This window comes from Peromyscus leucopus, chromosome 7 (genome assembly GCF_004664715.2).
Source record: "Peromyscus leucopus breed LL Stock chromosome 7, UCI_PerLeu_2.1, whole genome shotgun sequence".
In the NCBI taxonomy this organism is placed as follows: Eukaryota; Metazoa; Chordata; class Mammalia; order Rodentia; family Cricetidae; genus Peromyscus; species Peromyscus leucopus.
This window is the reverse complement of record NC_051069.1, coordinates 86,035,902-86,057,409: the sequence shown is the minus strand read 5'-3', so window position 1 is coordinate 86,057,409 and position 21,508 is coordinate 86,035,902. Positions and strand designations below refer to the sequence as shown.

General features: G+C 42.8%; 1 protein-coding gene across 1 annotated transcript in view; it reads left to right on the top strand.

Moving 5' to 3' along the window:
- Clstn2 (calsyntenin 2) overlaps positions 1-21,508 on the top strand; it is a 611,344-nt gene that overhangs the window by 448,352 nt on the left and 141,484 nt on the right. The window contains exons 3-4 of the mRNA XM_028866060.1: positions 8,048-8,243; positions 9,109-9,317. Coding sequence (XP_028721893.1) covers positions 8,048-8,243; positions 9,109-9,317 — 405 coding nt within the window. The remainder of the gene's footprint in view (positions 1-8,047; positions 8,244-9,108; positions 9,318-21,508) is intronic.

The window sequence follows — 21,508 nt, the reverse complement described above, 5'->3', positions numbered from 1 at the left end:
TGCATGTTGCCATAAATAACAAGATTTGACAAATATGTTTTCCAAATCAAATTTATAATAAATAGCATTGCCAACATTTTTGAAATCTCTCCATTATCTAGCTTAATAGAAGTATCTAGATCCTTAAGTCTGGTTCTGCCTTCCATGTACATTATTAGGTAATTTAAACTGAAATATGTGAAGAAAATGTAACAATTAGAAAAGTGAATTATGCAGGAGGAAAGGGAGAAGTACTTTAATAATCTTTCCTGATCATTGTACACATTCTTGTTTGTGTACATCTGAAGTCCTCTTGTAATTTCTTAAGAGATAAATACAGAAAGTGAAATTAAATCAATATACTTATCATCCAAGGTGTCATGGTCCATACAGGATGCAACAACAAAATACCACAGACTGGGATTTTAGAAACAGCAGAAGTGTATTCTTCACAGCTATGGAGGTTGGGAGGTCTAAAAAGATCAATGCTGAAAGACATGCTGCATGCTGAGGGACTAGTTCTTCTTTAGTGGCACCTTCTCACTCTAAGTTCCCACAGCAGAAGAGTCAGGAGGTCTCCCTGGATCTTATCAATAGAGACAAGTCCTGGTCCTAAAGGCAAAGCCAGTGATCTGCTTACAGACATTTCCCCCAGAATCTTATGCAAGAGCTGAAGGCACAACCAGAACATTTGACTCCCCAAGCCATCCCTTCTAATATGATTATTCTGAGAGTTGGGTTTTTAATTAGCATTTAGAGAAACACAATCTCTCAGCCCAGTGCACACGGTTTCATTAGAAGCTATTGATTTGAGCCAGGCAGTGCTATGGGATGTTCTGTATTCTGTGAATGTGTTGCTCTGATTGGTTGATAAATAAAACACTGATTGGCCAGGAGCCAGACAGGAAGTATAGGCGGGATAAACAGACAAGGAAAATTCTGGGAAGAAGAAGGCTGAGTCAGGAGATGCCAGCTTGCCATCCAGGGAGCAGCATGTAATGGCACACAGGTAAAACCATAGAAAACGTGGCAACATATAGATTAACAGAAATGGGCTGAGTTTAAGTGTAAGAGCTAGTCAATAATTAGCCTGAGTTGATGGCCAAACAGTTTTAATTAATATAATCCTCTCTGTGTTTACTTGGGGACATGTGTGGGAGAGATTTGTCCCGACCACCAGCAGGCTGGGACACAGGAAATCTTCCAACTATAGGGCAGTAGTGACACACACCTTTAATCCCAGAACTCATGAGGCAGAGGCAGGTAGATCTCTGAGCTAGAGGCCAGCCTGGTCTACAGAGCAAGTTCCAGGACAATGAGGGATTGTTACATAGAGAAACCCTGTCTTGAAAAACAAACAAAACAAACAACAGCAAAAAGCCATTGATCTGTCTTGTGCTTTAAATTTTTACCATCTATAACCATATGTCACTCTGCATTGGTCATTTATAGCTATCCGTATCCTGTTAAATGGGATCTTTCAAAATTGGAAACCTTTCATTATGAGGTATCAAAAGGTCACATTGGTTATCACTGCCAAGATTATTAAACTAACTATAGCAGACACAAATTAAAAGCTCAAAAATTAACATTGCCAACAAACACTTTCATGAACCCAATGTACCTGTCCACCATTCTTTCAAGTGAAAAGAGATGCTCTGGAAAGTCCCTGCTTAGCTCGCAACTTACCTTCCTCACACTTTTTCAGACACCACACCTTCTGTGCCAGGGGGGTTAACCACACTTCCAATTTCATCACTTTGAACTCTAAAGGACCCAAAGTTAGCTGGGTGTGGTGGTATACTTGCGATGCCAGCTCTCAGAAGGCTGAGGCAGGAGAATTACAAGTTTGAGCTTAGCCTGAGCAATATAATGAGACCCTGTCTCAAAACAACAGTAACAAGAAAAAAGTATGAACCCAAGGGTTTAGACTAACAAATTCAGTAAAATCAATACCATTTACTGAGAAGCTAAGGTCATTCTCTGCTAATATTAACTGATTTATTTTTTTAACTATGAGGATGCCGTGGTGAAAATGCAGCCGGGCACTGCTCAGACTCCCACATCTTTTTGCCATTGCTTTTGCATCGGCAGCACAAAGCTCAGCATAGTGAAAAGTGAAATGTCAGATAACCATCTTAGTGTTGATAGGATGTCACCATGCCCTTGTGTCGCCCTAAGAAGAGCCTTGGAATCTCTACAGACTAAGCTTTGTGCTGAAGCATCCCAGCAACAGGGTAACAAGTGCCATGCACGAGCTGATGGGTGATGGGACTAGGACTAAATGCTCAGACGTACGTTTCATTCATCCTTGTCACAGTGACCAGTGGTGAGCCCTTTGACCCCTCCCAGACTCAGTTTCCTCATCTGAAAGCTGCAATCAACACAATCCATTGTTCAAGTGTAGGGGTTGTGCTTTCAAAATATTCTTTGAAAACCAAGTCGGGGGGCTGCAGAGATGGCTCAGCTGTTTAGAGCACTTGTTCTTGCAGGAGACCAAGTTCGATCCCAGTGCTCACATGATGGCTCACATCATCTGCAAATCCTGTTTTGGGGGATCCGATGCCCTCTTCTGAGTTCTGTGGGTACCACTCCTACATGCATGCAGGCACAAGAGTCATGCACATAACATACATCTTTAAAAAAATAAAGAAAACCAATTTAAAGACATTTTTCTCAGAAACGTCTGACAGAGCTGAGGAGACAGCCACACCCATTTCCGCTGAGTCTGGGGCGTGCATTACTGCTGAAGAGAAGGTAACTGGGCACCACAGACAGCAGTCTGAGGGAAGGGAGCCAGCACATCCCACCCCGGAACTATGACTGTTCCTTCTGGTCAGGCTCTCAAGGGCGTTTGTGATGAAGCTGAGTTCATCTACCTTCAGCCACAATGCACGATGGGTAGGGGATGACACCCAGAGGCTCAGTGACCTCAGCTGACTGCCAACCTGATGCTAACCTGTGTGTCACATACACTGTTTCACACGAGCTCTCTCTCTCTCTGTCTCTGTCTCTGTCTCTCTGTCTCTCTGTCTCTCTGTCTCTCTGTCTCTCTGTCTCTCTCTCTCTCTCTCTCACACACACACACACACACACAATGTTGGAAAGCAAGATTTTGATAGGGATGTTTTTATCCAGAGACCATTCAGTCTGCTTTGTTTTTCTTTTAAGCACTTCATCCTCCCACAGAAAAACCTTTATTAGCAACAAACTCTAGACCAAGGTGACCCAGTGTATCAGATATTGATGCTGAGAGCTGGCGTGAGCATCTTCATTCCAAACCTCCATCCCAGATCTTTCTCTTAGCTTTTTCTTTCTTTCAATTTGTGGTATGTTAATTTTTCTATTTGATAGAGTCCTAACTGTAGAAACATGGAAATCTTTTCTCTATTAAGCAGCACCAGTTTGTGCGCATGATGTCTGTTTGTGTGGTGCATGTGCCCCATGTGCCTGTGTGTGATAGTTTCTCTATCATTCTCTTTTGTTACCTTGAGGCAGGGTATCTCACAGAACCAGAGGCTCTCAGAATCTGTCTCCACTCCTCAGTGCCATGGTAACAGTTATGAATAGACATGCCTGTCATTTTACATGGGTGCTGGTGATTCAAACTCAGGCTGTTATAACAGCAGAGGAAAATCTCTTAATGGAGCTGTCTCCCCAGCATCAGCAGCACCAGCTTTAAACACAAGCATTTTACTGGAGCACAGTGCCTTTCTGACCACAGAGACCTGTGTGCGCTCACATCCACACCAGAGAAGCTGCTCCTACCATAGTTTCTATCCTGCCACACTGGACCCACAGTGTTGAATTCATCCTGTCCCTTCCTACTGAAGGTCCCCAAGGCGTATTGTTCCTTCTGCCTGAAACAAGATGTCCAGCAGCCTTGTATCTACTCTCTCTCCTCCTGCAGTCTCTGCACAGCTATCACATGCTTAGGCAAGCATGCCCTGCATGTCCTGCTGGATCTGAACCCTGCATCCCTTCTCAGTGCACATGTGATGCTCCCAGATCTGAACCTACATCTCTCCTTCAGTGCACATGTGATGCTCCCAGTTCTGAACCCTGCATCTCTTCTTCAGTGCACATGTGATGCTCCCAGATCTGAACCTACATCTCTCCTTCAGTGCACACATGATGCTCCCAGATCTGAACCTGCATCTCTTCTTCAGTGCACACATGATGCTCCCAGATCTGAACCCTGCATCTCTTCTTCAGTGCACATGTGATGCTCCCAGATCTGAACTTTACATCTCTTCTTCAGTGCATATGATTCTCCCTGTTCCTCCTCTTCTCCCTCCTTCTTTTTCTAATTCATACAATTTGAGTCATGAAGGCCTATAATCTTAGTATTTAAAAGGCTAAGGTAGGAGGCTTGTGAGTTCCAGACCATCCTGAACTAAATAGTAGGACCCAGTCTCAACAACAAAATGACAGTAATGATTTGTATAAGCTTGTATAGAATAGCTGCCTTGTAGGTTTGTTATGAAGGTCAAATAAGATTGCCTGGATACAATCTGTGGCTCTGACTGCTTATTTTCCTGGACTGCAAGCAGTAGTGTGTGGACCATAGCTGGGGCTGGTTGTGTTCATCACTGTTTCAGTGATGCCGGGTACTTAGTTCCTGATAAATATTTACTACATGAATGGATGGACTACCCATCAAGAAAATGTTTGTGCAGCAGGAGTAGTCAGTAGTCAGTATTCAGTGATTCAATATCAGTAAAGAGGCTTGACAATTAGTGTGATATGAGTTCTAAGTTACATTCAGAAGGGACCAAAGTCTGTTCCAGTCTGAGTTGGCGAACACTAAATGATCCCTGAGCTGGTCCTGTCTGTAGTCAGTCCTTTCTCTAACCCCAGGACTGCTTGATAACACTTGTTTTAAGGTACCCAAGTCATCCGTCCTTGTGTTTCTAGTGTAGTTCAGTGGTGAGGGCTTATTTGATGTGATCATCAGCTTTCTGTCACGTTAACAAAATGCCTGAAAAGGAATGGTGTGCTATGGTTTATTGTGTCAGAGGCCTCAATCCATGGACCCTTGGCCCTGTTTCTCTGCGCCCCAGTGAGGCTGTGTGGACCTTGGACCCCATTGCCTTAGGCCTGGGGTGAGACTGAGAATCATGATGGGGCCACATGGTAGAACAAAGCTGCTCGCCTATGGCAGCCAGGAAGGACAAGAGGGAAAAGGGGGAGGCAGGGACAAGCCCTAACCTTCCTGAGTATGCTCGCACTGACCTACTTTGTGTAGCAAGATTCCGAATTTTAACAGCCCATTCAGTTAGGAACTCATCAATGGATCATCAATCCATCCACCAGGTTAATGCCTTCATGATTCAACCACCTTCCAAGGTCACACCCCTGACCATTGCTACATACAGAATCAAGTCGACAATGAATGAGTCTTGAGGTGAGGATATGAGTCTTCATATGCAAGCTATAATAGCTGGTCCTCCAAGTGCTAGTTCCACTGAATTACACTAAACTAAGCAAGATGGGAATATGTGACCCAAAAGTTTACTTCTCCTGTCTTCCCCGGGTCTCCTCTGTGTCCTTTCCCTCCCCCTCCCTTTTTTCTTCATAAAGATTGCTGAGTCCTGTGAACTACTTTGGTTGTGATCAGATGTTGCCAGCAGAAAATTATCCTCATCTATTTTAGGTCTAACTTGGCTCTTCAGAATGAAATGGTCTGATTAGCCTTATAATCATGAGGGTGGTTGGGCACTCCAGAGAACGCTTCACAACCAGTTTGAGTACACTGGTAACATTGTCACAGAGATGCTGATCTTGGGATAGAATCACAGGGTACACTAGCTAATTCAGAGCAGGAATTAAACAGATAAAACCTGTGCTTCTGCCCTGAAGGCTACAGAATTACCCTTGTCAGAATGAGCCATGCTGAGATGCCCAGTGAACCTTGGGCAGCAGCAGTTAATGGGAGCCTATGTTCCTGTTAGAACCTGCCCCACAACCCATCTTATCCATTATTGTATATCTATATTTGAGAAATAACTAGGAAGGGAGGTAGTGAAAGTAGAATGTTCATAATGAAATTGAAGATCAAAGAAATAATAAGAAAAGCAAAAGCCCACGGGTAAGATTGGTATTGATTGAACATCTTAGAAAACATTGCTAGAAAGAGATCAGGGCATGCTGTATCCATGGAAAATGAGGGACTTGGCTTAGCCACACTTGAATTAGAATATGAATCATTCCCAGAGGCATCCCTGGGGGGCTCTTTAGACATCTTAGTGTTGTTTCAAGGTAGAGTGGTATAGTAGAACACATGTGGGTTTACAAGCCAGCCATACCTGGGTTTAATGCCCAATTTTACCTTAGTGACATTGAGGAAGTAACCTCATTATCTTCCTCTTCATTTTCTCTCTTCTCCTCCTCTTCACCTCCTCCTGTTTTCCCTCCTCCTCTTCCTTTTTCTAATTCGTATAACTTTGAATCATGAAGGCCTATAATCTTAGTATTTAAAAGGCTAAGGTAGGAGGCTTGTGAGTTCCAGACCATCCTGAACTAAATAGTAGGACCCAGTCTCAACAACAAAATGACAGTAATGATTTGTATAAGCTTGTATAGAATAGCTGCCTTGTAGGTTTGTTATGAAGGTCAAATAAGATTGCCTGGATACAAAGATCATTGCCCAAAGCAGGCATGCAATCAATCACATTATTCCTTTGCCTCGAATTGTCAGCTCTTATCAACAGCTGGACAGAGTCAGGGTTAGAGTGAGACAAGCCAGTGCCTCTGTCACCCTGAGAGCAAATTCTCTTAGGCACGTCCCAGGCAGTTCATGTGCTTCTCCCTGGTCCAGGCATATACCTGAAGCAATGTCAGACCAAGGGTGAGGATCTCAGAGTAGATGTCCTTCTCCCTGACTTCATCCCCTGAGCCATCATACTGATGGCTCACCTAAAACCCAGAGAAGCACTGTCATCTGACTTAAACCTATCATTCATACATAGCACACTTGGAATCTGAACCCAGATATATTGGCTCCATACTTCAGTAGCCTACAAATGGGCTGTCCTGCCCATCTCAGAGTGCTAACATACCCCTCGGTGCTGTAAGTGGCCTCTGGACAGCTGGGCACCATTTTCTGAAGTCTACCAGTGCTCTGAATACCATAAGAGGAAATGCCTCAAATTTTCAGCACATCTCAAAACATTTACTACAGGGCCTGCTTTATAGTCAGAGTTCAAGAAATAAATATTCACAAATAGAGGAAAAAAGAAGATTCCTGTGCCCTTATAATTCTAATGCAGAGAAACAGTTATAATGAACATTAACCCAGCTAAAGGGGCAAAATGCATTAATTTCACCACAGGCTCTGCTCTTTAAGAAGTTAGCTGTTCAAGCTCCGTGGGGAATCTTGAACTCACAGAGACTCACTCCCACTGTTTCAAAAGAGAAAATTGCCTACCCCCACTGTGAGAGGCAGGTGGAGAGGCATAATGGAGGCTGGGGGAAGAGAGGGAGATTCAGTTGCAGCAATACACTTGTGTAAACCCAAGTGAAGGACACAGAAAAGCAACATTCATACTTGAGATGAATGAAGGCTCTGGCTCAGGTCTGGCAAGACCTGGGACTCTGTTTCTAACCATCTTCTGGTCATGCCGATGCTGCCAACCCATGGAACATACTTTCAAGCATTGAAGATGTTGTCACAAGATAATTGACTGGGCAAATCTTTGGCCCTTGATTATTTCCATCAACAGCCCTTTGTCTTTTAACTGTGAGCAAGTTCCTTAATCCCAGACCAGGCAAAGGGCAAGGGAAAATCTGCCAGGAAGACTAAGAAACTGGGAAAGCATCACTCCCCATACAAAGACTACATAAACACTTCCTGGGTGACATCCCCACACATCAAGCACTTCCATTTTGTTCTCTATGAAATGAGCATGGAGGCTGATCTCCAGAAGCCAAGTCTAGAGGAAGGATCCTGAGTATATGGAGGGAATTGTGTAGAAGTTGTGGGCTTGTGGATCTGGCTCAACAGACACACTGTCTTCAGCCTGGAGACTCCCAGGATTCACCCTTACTGTACTCTCTTCTTCTGCAGGGGAAATCTGTGCATTCAAGATCCATGGGCAGGAGCTGCCCTTTGAGGCTGTGGTGCTGAATAAGACATCTGGAGAGGGCCGGCTCCGTGCCAAGAGTCCCATCGACTGTGAGCTGCAGAAGGAGTACACATTCATCATCCAGGCCTATGACTGTGGTGTGGGACCCCAGGAGGCAGCCTGGAAGAAGTCACACAAGTGAGCTCCCTGTCTCCCACTTCTGCCCTGGGCTACCCACCTCCATTTGCTCTATTTACAAACTGTTTTTTAAATACGTCCATCTATGGGTCACACCAGAGGTATGGCTAGAAGGTGGTTTAAAACTCCCAATTCTATTAGCATTGCCTTGCCTAGGAGCAGGAAGTTGGTTGTAGTTGTGACTGGTGGTGTTGATAGGGCTTATATTGTAACTGGTCATATTGGAAAAAGACCCAGATGTGGCCAAGGTGATAGTGAGTGCCCCCAGAACATTTGCACAAACTTATCTCTACCCCGAGGAATACTGCACCTGCTTTTCTTCTCTGGAAGAGACCCCCAGGCCACCTCCAGGACCAAGTGAAAGCATGGCTTCCTTCAGGAAGCATTCCCTAAGCCCGCCCCTTGACTCAGGTCTAGTCTTAACATTTCTCTTATTTCTGCAAAGCTCTTTGTTTCTGTCACTTATGTCTTGCCGTGAGTCAGCTCTGCTCTCTCCCTTATGGAGTTTGGCTCAGTCACAACACGATGTAAGAGCTGTTTGACTTCTCACAAAGTGGAGGAATGAGTGAATAGATGAAGGGAATGGGGAAAATGGAGAAGATGGAGAGGGAATATGTAACCTGAAGTAGGCAATAGTAGGGAATGGTAAAGAGTGAGGATGATTCTATAGGGCAGACTTGCTCAGCATCAAGGCAATGTAGGTGGTTGCTTCCCAGGGGGAGGGGAGACAGAGGCGCTCATGCAGCAACTGCCCTGAGAGCCCTGAGGCCTCTTCACTCACATGGCCTTGGATGGATCAATGCCCCACATCATATGGCGTGGTTCCTCCTTTACCATCATTTCTTCTCTCTGATTTGTGCTCCAGGGCTGTGGTCCACATCCAGGTGAAGGACGTCAATGAGTTTGCTCCCACCTTCAAAGAGCCAGCCTACAAGGCCATCGTCACCGAGGGCAAGATCTACGACAGCATCCTGCAGGTAGAAGCCATTGATGAGGACTGCTCCCCCCAGTACAGCCAGATTTGCAACTATGAAATTGTCACAACAGATGTGCCTTTTGCCATTGACAGAAATGGTGAGTGTCCTGAGAAGACACCAGTGCAGCCAGGATAACGAAGTCACCATCCCTGCTCTCAAGGCCAAGAGGGGCCCCACTTATACTTGACAGTGTTACCTTCCTTGCAACCCTTTATCTAGGTTCCATGACCCAATTATGCCCTTGAGATGGTGGCTCATTTATGATTAGAAGCTTGATAAGTCTAACCTATTTCCAAGAAGTCCCAGGAACTTCAATGAACAGGGTCTGGAGAACTCATAATCTCACACATTTGTATACAAAACAAAGATAGTCTCTGGAAGAATTATTTAACTATTATCTAAGTGCGAGCCTCATCATCACCTTGGCCACATCTGGGGTCCTTTCAGTATTATCAGTTATAATATGAGCCTCCACCCCCCACCCCCCAGTCACCACCACAACAATCTTCTTTCTGCTTCTGGGCAAAGAGATACTAGTAGAATTGGGAATTTTAAACCACCTTTCAACCATAACTTCGTTAAGGAATCTTTAAAACTCTTGCTGAACTCCCCTTTGAGAATTTCAACCATAGCAGAGCCTCCTCCCAGTTTTGAACTGAACTGAAAGTGGTCCCCTAAAACCACTTGGATATTTCTCATCCCCATTAATATGAATCCTGTTACAGTGTACACATAGCCAGAGGTCCAATCAGCTCAATCCACATGGACTATAACTTGATTGTAATGAAATAGTACTATTTGCTGAGTACATTGTTCATTTGTAGTGTGAGTTGTGTGGGTATCTATATATTATCCCCACTTCGTTTCAGATATATTTAAGTAGCACAGAAGGATGCAAAAGTTGCAAGACCTGACACATTCTGTAACCAAGTGTTAGGTTTGATGATGGACTCAAATGGAGCTAGAATAGAATTCAAGATAGCAAGCAATAAGGGAGGAAAAAAGAAAGAGAATCAAGGGGGCATGAAGAGTGAAATTGTGTATAAAGCATGCTGGGAGGTGGAGTAAGACTGCAGATTAGACATGAGAATCTTGCTAGCCAACATCTACAGGGGAAACAAATGAGCCATGTGCTCCTACCTCTTCGGGAATGCTTCATGATATTGAGACCTGAAGGAAGCTTGCACTGTGGTATAATCTTCTGCCTCCTAAGAACAACACCAGAGTCTACACTTTCATCCCCACTTTGAAGTAGCTTCCTGGATGATCTACCTGACTGTTAGGACAGAAGGCTAAAAGACATAGGACTAAGAGTTACACATCTGGGCATGATTAAATGCTAATTGTACAGGGCAGGAGGTTGGTGCACGGGAAAGAGAAGATGGGAATACTGGAGTGAAGAGAAGTTCTATTTGTACAAACTTCCAGAAGCACTCCCTCATAGCTTCTCCAGCAAGCCAAGCTAAGCCCTGTGAAAGGCTGGCCTGTACCCATTACACACACACACACACACACACACACACACACACACACACACACATACACACACACACACCATAAAATGCAGAAGAAATGTGGTTTTCTCCTCTAGGCTCTAGGTTTCTAGTCCCCCATCATCAGTTGTTCAGTCTGTCCCCACAAAAGCTTTGGAATTTGGGGCACAACAAGCACATGGTAAACAACAAGACAGTTGAGTGGAGACACCTATGATTAGTGGTCAGACTCCACTTGGCCTCCTGGTCCTTGTTCTCAAGAGCTCCCAAGGAAAGATGAGATGCAAATTCTTTCATCTGAGGGTAAACTGCCCCAGTCATGAAGATAATTACTCACCTTGATGAGCCATTTCGCTAACATATGCCAATTTATTTCCCTGGCTGTCTCATTAAAAGTGAGTAATGGGCCTTTGCCAGGCCTGGCCTCCGACTTTGGTTTACACTGTAAGATGGTGAGGAGAGTTGGCACTCCTAGGGAGTGTGGGCTCCCAACAGAGAGGCTTCCAATAGCAGCTCTCCAGGTAAAGAAGACAGGACCTGGGCAGCTCCCATTCTCAGGAGCTTTCCCGTGGGTCCTTAGTCATCACTTCTGTGGTGACTTTCTCAGCTCCTTGAGGTTCTTTGCCTATGGCCACATCATGGAAAGTACTGCTGAATCTTGGGTGTCTTCTTTGACCACAGGTTCTCCACATTCTTCATTCCGCAGCTAAAGCAGATGCTCCTGGCTCTTCAACTTGCCAGGGTCTTTTCCAAGAGCAGGGGTCGGGGGAGAAGAGACACAGTGGCAGGATGGTGAAAGACACTAGGTGGAGTCAGAGTGACCTCTTGTACCTAGGGCACTCAACCTGTAACCCCTTGGCCTCCTTCCGTGTGGAACCTTGGCAGTATCAGTTCCAAACTCATTGTGGGGTTCCGCAGCTGTGGATGAGGGCGTGTTGAGAGTACTCAGCACATAAGCAGTGCTGAGTAATGCTGCTGTCTATGGTCATTGGATATTTGTTCCTGTGACTGGGGCATGGGGTTCAGTCACTCTCCATGAAATCTGGGCTGAGATGACAAGCATATAACTATGAAGTGAGTTTTACCACCATCTTGGAAAGTTCTAGATCTGCATCAGGTGGTGATACAGGCTCCATCTACTGGCTCTAAGCCCACCTCTCTGAAATAAGCACAACCTGGATCCCTGTTTTCATTAGACAAGCGGGAAAATTGAACCCTAAGGCAAGGAGACTTTCCTAATACATTGTCATACTATAGGCACTTGGGGCCTCCCACTGTAAACCTCTTCCTTGATGATAATAGAAACGAACAGATGGCACAGGAGTTTCGGTTCATAAACACAGGGTAGGGTGAGATCAGCAAAGAAGCAGAGAAGGAGGTCCCAGGTTTGTCCCCCAACAAAGAACAAGCACATAGCCATGCACAAATGAAAGCAACTAGTCTAGGACAACTTGAGATCAAATTAAGAAATTACAAGACAATGAAAGAAATATTGAGAATAGCAACACAAAAATTGAGTAAGAACATCAGTTTCATTTTACCGGCACCATCCTATCCCCAGACTGACAATGCCCAGGACAGGGAGGGATTCCCTCACTCACAAATTCCTCTCACAGATAAAAAGTAGAGCCTGCTGAGCAAGCAGCTTCCCTAGACTTTCAAAACAGTTCCCACATGACTCACTTCGACATCATCCTACCAGATCACTGGGGAGGCCAACATAGCCAAGAAATCAGGCAATCTAGGAACAAATTAGATGGCCAGGGGCTCTCGTGTCAGCCACGTAGCAGGAATCACCATGGTCTCCAGTGGCCTGCTCTGCAGAGAACACTGGCGGCCTTCGCTGGGCACCTCCGGCACTCTCTTGGTCACTACCCTGTAGCTTTCATTATCATGTACCCTGCAGTGTTTGGCCTGGTGGACCACAACACCATTCCCCACATAGGAATCCAACAGACCACATCTTTCACCACTAAGGAAACCATAGTTTTTCACTTTTTCAGTCCCCGGGTGTTTAAACCACTACTCCTCCTCTTCCTCTCTCTCGAGATGACCCGGTTCATCCTCCAGGGGTAACCAACCAGATACCAGTACAGCCGGTGGGTCATAAACAAATGACCTGTGTGCACACTGCAAGGATAAGCTGACTATTACATGTGCACTTGTGAATAATCTGTAAGCCATGTGCCCATGAGCAGCTGGACTCAACTCCCATTACAAGGTCTCCCAGCTGAACACATGGCTGCAGCTATCTCATGCAGTCATGAGCATGCCTGCCAGCCCTAACTCCCATCAGAAAACTCCATAATCATGTTAACTCCCCTACCCTTAAGTGTAAGTGTAAGCTTTGATGCCTCTAGCTATAGGTGTCTATGGAGTCACTAAGTCTGCTGTTGATACTGATCAGCTCATGTGCTCACAGTCAACCCTTGTAGCTACACAAGTGTACACAATCAGCCCCAGCTGCATCACTCATCACCTTGACCACCACTGTGCTTGCACTCATAGCTAGTTCTTGCATTTGCCTACAATCATACTGCTAGCTTGAGCGCTATTGTTACCCTATACAGACAACTGGCCTCATCTCTAGAGCTGGCTCCCATGCACCAAATGGGTGTACAAAGCAGTCATTAAAATGGAATGTGTATACATTATCAGCCCTATGCCTGTAGACACACCCTACACAGATCCAGAACTGGCTCTATCCTGACCCTTTTCACCACATACATTCCTGCAGACAGTTAGATGTTCAACAACAATCTCAACATCTGCTGTGTCAGCTTCTTGTCACAGCTACCACTGAGAATACCAAGATGCCCCTCTGTCACCATATCCCTTGCAGCACCAAGGACCATATATTGTGGATGTTGCACACCCCAAATTCCTGAGTCAAGACATCATGTTCTTCCTTTCACACCTGGGACCACATGCTGGACACTTAAGCATGGGGCCATAATGTGTCTCTTCAACCCACACAGTGAAGGCATTTCATTTCTGAAGCCATCCCCAAAAGTCTAGAAAAGGTGCTATCTCTTCAAATGCTCAGGCAACTACTGAAGACTGCAAGTCATTCCTACCACCCACATGTAATTTCAGTTCCAGGGGAACTGATGCCCTCTTCTGGCCTCTGTAGGCAACAAGCATGCATGTGGTTCACAGACATACATGCAGGCAAAACACACACTGAGTTAAAAGTAAAACAAAATGAAGTGTTTAAAAACAAAAACCTTACAGTCTGGGAGATAGTAAAGTAACATATTGAAAGTGATTAAACAACAATAACAAAAGACCCTGCCCTGCCATCAAAGAATACTTTACCTGGCAAAGCCATCTTTCAAAAACAAGAGAGATATGACTTTCAAGATGACCAAAAATAAAGACAGTTCGTTACCACTAAACCTATCTTACAAAAAATGATATCACTCCTTGAGCTGAAGCAAAATGATGCCATTTAATAATATCAAAACATATGAAAGTCATTGGTACTGGTAAGTACATATCAAATTTGCAATATTCTGATACTATCGTGGTGGTAGGTAAATTACTTAGAAGTATATCTTAAAGACAAAGGTATTAAGAATGAGTACAGCTAAGATAATATATCAGTAAATAAAAAAGCAGGTAAACCGTGACATCCAAAACACACACTTGAGGAGAGGTGCTACAGAGCTTTTACTAAGTTCAGTTGTTGTTGGTTTTTAAAAGACCAGTGTAAGACATTTAGTGTAAGCCTCATAGCAACCACAGAGCAAATCCTTGTAGGTGCACAGAAGGGAAAGCAATGAAAGTATTCTACTATAAAAAAGTATTGAGTCACAAAGAAAGCATAGGAGGAGATGAATAGAATCAGGATCTAGAAAACAACTGGAAAATAATTTAAAATAGCAATATTAAGTGCTTGATATACCAACAATTACTTTAAATGTAAATGGATTAAATTCACCAATCAAATTTCACAGAGTGATTAAATGACTAAAAAATAGATTTTAAGTGAAAGACTCTATCAAGAGACAAAGAGGGTCAATATCTAATGATAAGGATCAGTTTATCAATAGCTAGAACAATTGTAAAAAAAAAAACACATGCATACAGCATTGAAGCATCTGAATATACAAAGCAAATATCCACAGAGCTGAAAGAAAAAATAGACAGTAATACAATAATAGTGGGAGTCTTTCATACCCACTTTTAGAAATGGACAGATCATCTGGACAGAAAATCAATAGGAAAACATTGCACTTAAATTATATTTTAAAGTCCAATATACACAGAGCATTTTCTCAAAGGCAGCAGAATACAAAGCACACAGGAGATATATTCAGGATAAATAATATTTGAGCCCCAAACCAGCCTTAAATTTAAGAACAAAATCACACCAACCATATTTTCTGAACACAACTGTATGAAACTAGAGAATAATAACAGGAGGAAAGCAAAAGATGGACAATTCACAACTAGGTGGTAATTATGTAACATTCACCTGACCCACCTGTGGGTGGAAAAAGTTACCAGAAGGAAAGTGGAAGAGTAGCTGGAGATAGATGAGAGGGGAAGTGTAACATACCCACACTTAAGCTGCTGGAAAGCAGTTCTAAGAAGCTAATTTTTGGTTTAAAAAAGACCAAAATTTAAATAACTGGATGTTATACCTCATGGAAATATAAAAAGAACAAAGAAAGTCCAAAATTAGCAGAAGGATGGACTAACCAAGGCCAGAACAGAAATAAATGAAAAAGCTAGACAAACGGTAGAGAATAAATCAGTGAAGGATATTTTGCAAAGATAAAACTGACAAACCTTTAGTTACGCCAGAGAGAAGAAAACGGATACAACAGAAGTACAAAGAAATTGACAAAAAATGATTATACACCAACCAGCTGAATAACCTAGAAGAAATGAATACATTCTTAGGGGCATATAGTCTACCAAGACTGGGTAAATAAAACAGGTAAGGAAATTGAATCAGTAATTTAAAATTTGGTCTTTTATCCACAAGTCTAGGACTTGAGAGTTTCACAGCCATTTAAATACCAAATATTTAAAGATTAGCTAGAACAAATCCTTCTCAAACTTTCCTTAAAAAATTAAAGAGGAAAAAGTAAATCCCAACTTACTTTAAAGGCTAATAATACCTCTATACCAACCTCAGATAAGGATACTACAATAAAGGGAAATTATGTACCAATACCCACAAGGAACTTAGAAGCAAAGATAATCCTCAACAAAAGAGTAGCATGATGCCTGCCTTACTTTCCCTGCTGTGATCAAATGCTCTGAGGAGCAGAGCTTACAGGAGCAAGGGTTAATTCTGACTCACAGTTCCAGCATGGTCCGTCTTGGTGGAGAAGACCAGAAAACTGGTTACCACTTTTTAATGCTGCTCATCTCCTCAGCAGCTCTTTACAGTGCCTTGTTTGTATTCTCCTAGTCTGGAACTCTAAGCTTGCTCCAACGCCTTTCCTCTGCCTAACAGATTATCTTCAAGTTCAGCATCACACAAGTTCTCGTGAAGCCGCAGAGAGAAGCCAGATTCTTGGACAAAATCTCATACAAGCTGACCCTAGCTCAGCTCCTAGTAGAGTCTTTTCTTCCCCTCTCTGAAAACTTATGAACCAGGCCTCCACTATCTGTTTGTTTGTTATTTTCCAGCATTGTATTTTAACCCCTCCACATACCAGAGTGGCCCATTAGGCTCATTTTATAGTATGCAAAGTATTTTATAACCCAGGATTCTAGAGTGTTCTAAAAACCTCCCTCAAACCAGTCCTACTTCCCAATACCAAACTATGTCTTAGTTACTTTCTCATCACCGTGGTATGATACCTTGACAAAAGCAACTTAAAGGAGAAAGAATTTATTTTGGATCATACTTCCCAGAGCTTGTCTTAGTCAGTGTTCTATTGCTGTGAAGAGACACCATGACCACAGCAACTCTTATAAATGCAATCATTTAATTGGGGCTGGTTTACATTGTCATCATGGCGGAGACCACAGACATACAGGCACACATGGTGCTGGAGAAGTAGCGGAGAGTCCTACATTTGGATCCACAGGCAGCAGAAAGAGAGACACAGGGCCTGACTTGAGCATTTGAAACCCCAAAGCCTACCCCCAGGGGCAAAGTTCCTCCAACAAGGACACGCCTCCTAATCCTTGTCAAGTAGTGGCCAGTCCCCAATGACCAAACATTCAAATTTGTGAGCTGATGGGGGCCATTCTTATTCAAACCACCACAGGGCTATAGTTTGCCCTGGTAAGGAAGGGCTTCAGGCATGTAAGGCATGGTAGCAGGAACAGGAAGCTGGTTGACCACATTGTATCCCCACTCAGGAAGCAGAGGGTTATTAGGAAATGGAGTTGGCTTATAAATACTTAAGGTTCACCCCAATGATCCACTTCTTCCAGTGAGGCCCCACCTCCTAAAGATTCTGCAACCTTTCCAAATAGTACCATGAGTTAGGGACTATGTGATTAAACACAAGAAACTATGGGGCACATTTCACATTCAAGCTATAACACACACTAAATTCAATAACATATTAAAAAGATCATGCACCATAATCAAGTAGAATTTATGTTTTGGATATGAGGAAGTTTTACCACATACAAATGAAATGATGTGATGTAGATGTAACCAACCGTCTTATTAAATAAGAAACACAGAAACAATGTAAAAGAGAAAGCCAAGAGGTCAGAGCTCAGAGCTAAAATCTCACCCTTCCTCCTGCTGTGTCCCAGCTTCTCGAAAGAGAGCTATTTCCTGTGTGTAACTCGATTTTCCAGTCATCCTGCCTTCTCATTGGTTGTAAACCCAAACACGTGACTGTCTCGTCACTGTCTGAATATACAGCGCCCTAGGTCTTAAAGGCATATGTCTCCAATGCTGGCTGTATCCCTGAACACACAGAGATCTATGGGATTAAAGGCGTGTGCCACCACCGCCACACTCTGTCTATGGCTCTAATAGCTCTGACCCCCGGGCAACTTTATTTATTAACATACAATCAAAATCACATTTCAGTACAATTAGAATACCACCACAATGTGATATACCGTATTTAACAAATACAGGACCAAAAAAAAACCATATGACCATCTGAATAGATGCAGAAAATATATTTGACAAAATTCAATATTTTTCCATGATAAAACAAAAACTTCTCAGCAAACCAAGAGGATATGTAACAGAACAAGGAAAAACAGTTAACTAAAAATATTTTTGCAGTAAATAAAGCAATCAACAAAGCAAAACAGCAGCCTACAGGATAAAGAGAATATTCATAAGCCATATGTACAATAATGAGTTATGAAAAACATACAAGATTCATAAAACTCATTAGGAAAATAAGTGCCAAGCACCTGCATAGACTTCCTCCCAGAGAAAGCATCTAAACAGCCAGAAGGTATGAGAAAAGATATTTAGTGTCATCAACCATAAACGAAACACAAATTAAAACCTCAATGAGATGTCACCCTTCAAATATTATGATTGCCTTTATCAAAAAGCCAAGAGATTCATATCACAAATGTTATAAGGTTGTTGAGGATAAGGAAGCCCTTGTATACTGTTGGCTTGGAAATAAATTTGTATGGCCATTCATTATGGGAAACAAAAATTAAAAATATAATTACTATATAATCTAACACTCCAAGTCCTGGGACATAAAGTTTCTCAAGAGTGTAATTTGCTCCTATAATTTATTGCAATATAATTTGCAGTAGCCAAGACACAGAACCCTAAAGTATTTGTAGACAGATGAATGGAAAAGAAAATGAAAGTGATATGCACACATACATACACACAGCATGATACATACAGTCATGCACATTATAAAATTATTCAACCTCTAAAAAAAAAAAAGAAAGTGGTTTATTTGCAACAAGTTGGATAACCTGAAGGGATAACCTGAAGGGAATCATCTTTGGTGAAATAAGCAAGAGAGAGCAACAAATATTTCATAATCCTGTTTATATGTGGAGCTAGAAAAAAAAACTTGAACTCATAGTAACAGAGAGTAGAATGGTGTTTACTAGTGACTTTGGAGTGGAGGAAAATGGGAGCCATCAGTTAGAGTGTGCAGACATTCAGTTAGGAGGGGAATCAGTATTGGGGACCTACTGAAGTATGGCAACCACAGTTGGTATGGATTACATGCCTTGTAATTTGAATTTTGCTGTGTGTAGATATCAAGTATTCACAAACACATACAGATAACTATGTGAGATGTACATATATTAAATATTTAAGTTTTTACTATGGGAGTCCTTTCAAGGTGTACTCTTATATCAAACTGACACACTGTATACTTGTAGTGCAGATATAAACAGGCAACCAAAGGGCTTCCAAAGGACTTGGTCTCCAGCTAGTGAAGCCAGCCACTGAGAGATGATTGGGTCAGGAGGACTCTGACCTCATCAGTAGATGAATCTTCTGATGGTGTTGTTGGGAGGGCATAGGAACTGAGAGGTGGGGTCAGGCTGAAAGAAGTGGGTTATTGGGAGTGTGCCTTTGAAGGGTGTAGCTTGTTCCTAGCCCTTCTCTTGTCTTTCTCTCCTTCCTGATCACCAGGAAGGAAGCATCTTGGCCCACCAAATGTTCTTGACCATGGCATTCTGCCTCATCACAGACCTAAAAGTAATGGAGTCAGCTGACCACAGGCTAAAACCTCTGAAACCATGGCTCAAAATGTAACTTTTCCTCTCTTCAATTATTCTCATCAGATACATGTCATAGTGACTAGAAGGCTGACAACATAATACCCTAAATATATAGTGCTGGTCAGTTGTACTTTATAAGTCTGGGGGAAGCCCATAAATGCGATCTCACCTTTCATTCCTCATCCAGGAGGAGCAGGGATGAGAGTCCTTGACAGCTTAGTTCAGCCTTGTCCTCAAATCTTTACCCATAAACTTGGAATTAAGTATCTGAGTGGATTAATGCAGCAAGGCTCAGCTACTCAGTGGATCACATTAGGGAAGGAGAGCGGAGGACGCCACAGAGGTTTCCATGGCACAGGGACACCCAAGCTTTGGCAGGGTTTTCTGCTTCTAGACAATTGTTTGGCTTCCACGTGGCCTCAGTTGCACATCTCCCTGGACAAAGGCTGCTCTCAGGAATTCTAGAGCACTGTGGAAACTGAAGTCAATGTATCCCAAAGCCAGCTCATTCTTCAAGTAAGCTGTAAAAACTATTTCTCACTCGAATAGAGAAATAATCCATGTGGGAAATTTGGAAAACACAAAATTATGGAGACAGAAATAAGTCACACATCATCCAAAAAAAAATTAGGGTCTAAATGGATAGTCCTGTGTGAAAAGCATGAGGACCTGAGTTCTATTCCAGCACCCACGTAAAAGCCAGGTTCAATGACACACGCCTGGAAGGCTCGCACTGAGGGTGGGGTGGAGACAGGACGCTCCCTGGGTATTGTTGACTAGACAGTTGACCTAACAGGACAGAGTCAGGTTCAGAGAGATACTCTACCTAAAAAAAAAAAAAAAAAAATGAGATAGTGCGCGTGCACACACACACATGATAACCAGATTAACAGTCTATGATGTTTCTGTGAAATTTTTAAATAAAATTCACATTATCCTTGTTCACCCCCCTCCTTTTCTTTTTCTGTATATGACCCATCCTTAAAACACTATGTATTTCCCACCAGGCCAGCATCCATAAATGTACAGATGCATGCCTTCCTTGTCTCTTAACTAGCAGACTAGTTTTGGGTGTGTAAAAAACACTGAGATAAACAGAATCACACATGTATCTGCAGTTGGTTGTCCTTTATCATTTCCCTGAAACCAAATTTTAGATGAGGAATTGCATCTGCAAAGGTCTGAGCAATTTCACACACATACACACATGCACACACATACACACATGCACACACACATACACACATGCGCACACACATACACACATGTGCGCGCACACACACACGCACATACACACATGCACACACACATACACACATGCACACACACATACACACATGCACACACACACATACACACATGCACACACACATACACACATGCACACGCACACATACACACACGCATACACACACACGCACACATACACATACACAGTGGTCATAGATCACCAAGCACATTTCCAGAAAGGAACTTAAATTCCTTTAGCTTAAATTTCACCTGCAATAGTGTGGATATCGGTGTGCTGATTTCACCCTCCTCTCCGACGTTTAATTTTTTTTAAAGAATTAATATGCAAGGTAAGGTCTGATTGGCCTTTAAGGGTTAGCTTCCAAGTTCATTTAGACTTTGATAAACAGACTCAGGGCCATGCTCACCTGAGTTTACTATGGCCCAGCCCTGGCAAGCAGCCAGGAGCTAGAAGCTCACTCCAAGGTGGAATAAAAGATACATTTGCAGCAGATACAAAGAGGGTAAGTTTTTCTCAGCTTTCAAAGCATTTTAAATGTGTGTCTTCTCCCCAAACAACCCTCTCCCATGCAACAATGGGCCACATTATTATACTCTCATTTGTGACCTAATGTTTCAAGTTCTCTGCTTTGAAACTCATTTGCACATGCATGGAATTGGTGGTTGTGGAGGAAGTAAATTAGTCTCCCAGACAGTTTCATTAAGACTTGTTCCGGAAGTAGAGCTGTAACAAATTGAGCCAAAGATTCTGTTTGTGTATTTATTTTTCTGCTATAATCAATAGTGCTTTGTCTGCTTAATGCTACATGGATTGTCAACCCTGATCCCCCCTCTTTTAAGTGGCCCACCTTTCTGGAGTCATTTCACTCTGAAGAAAGAGAGTTAA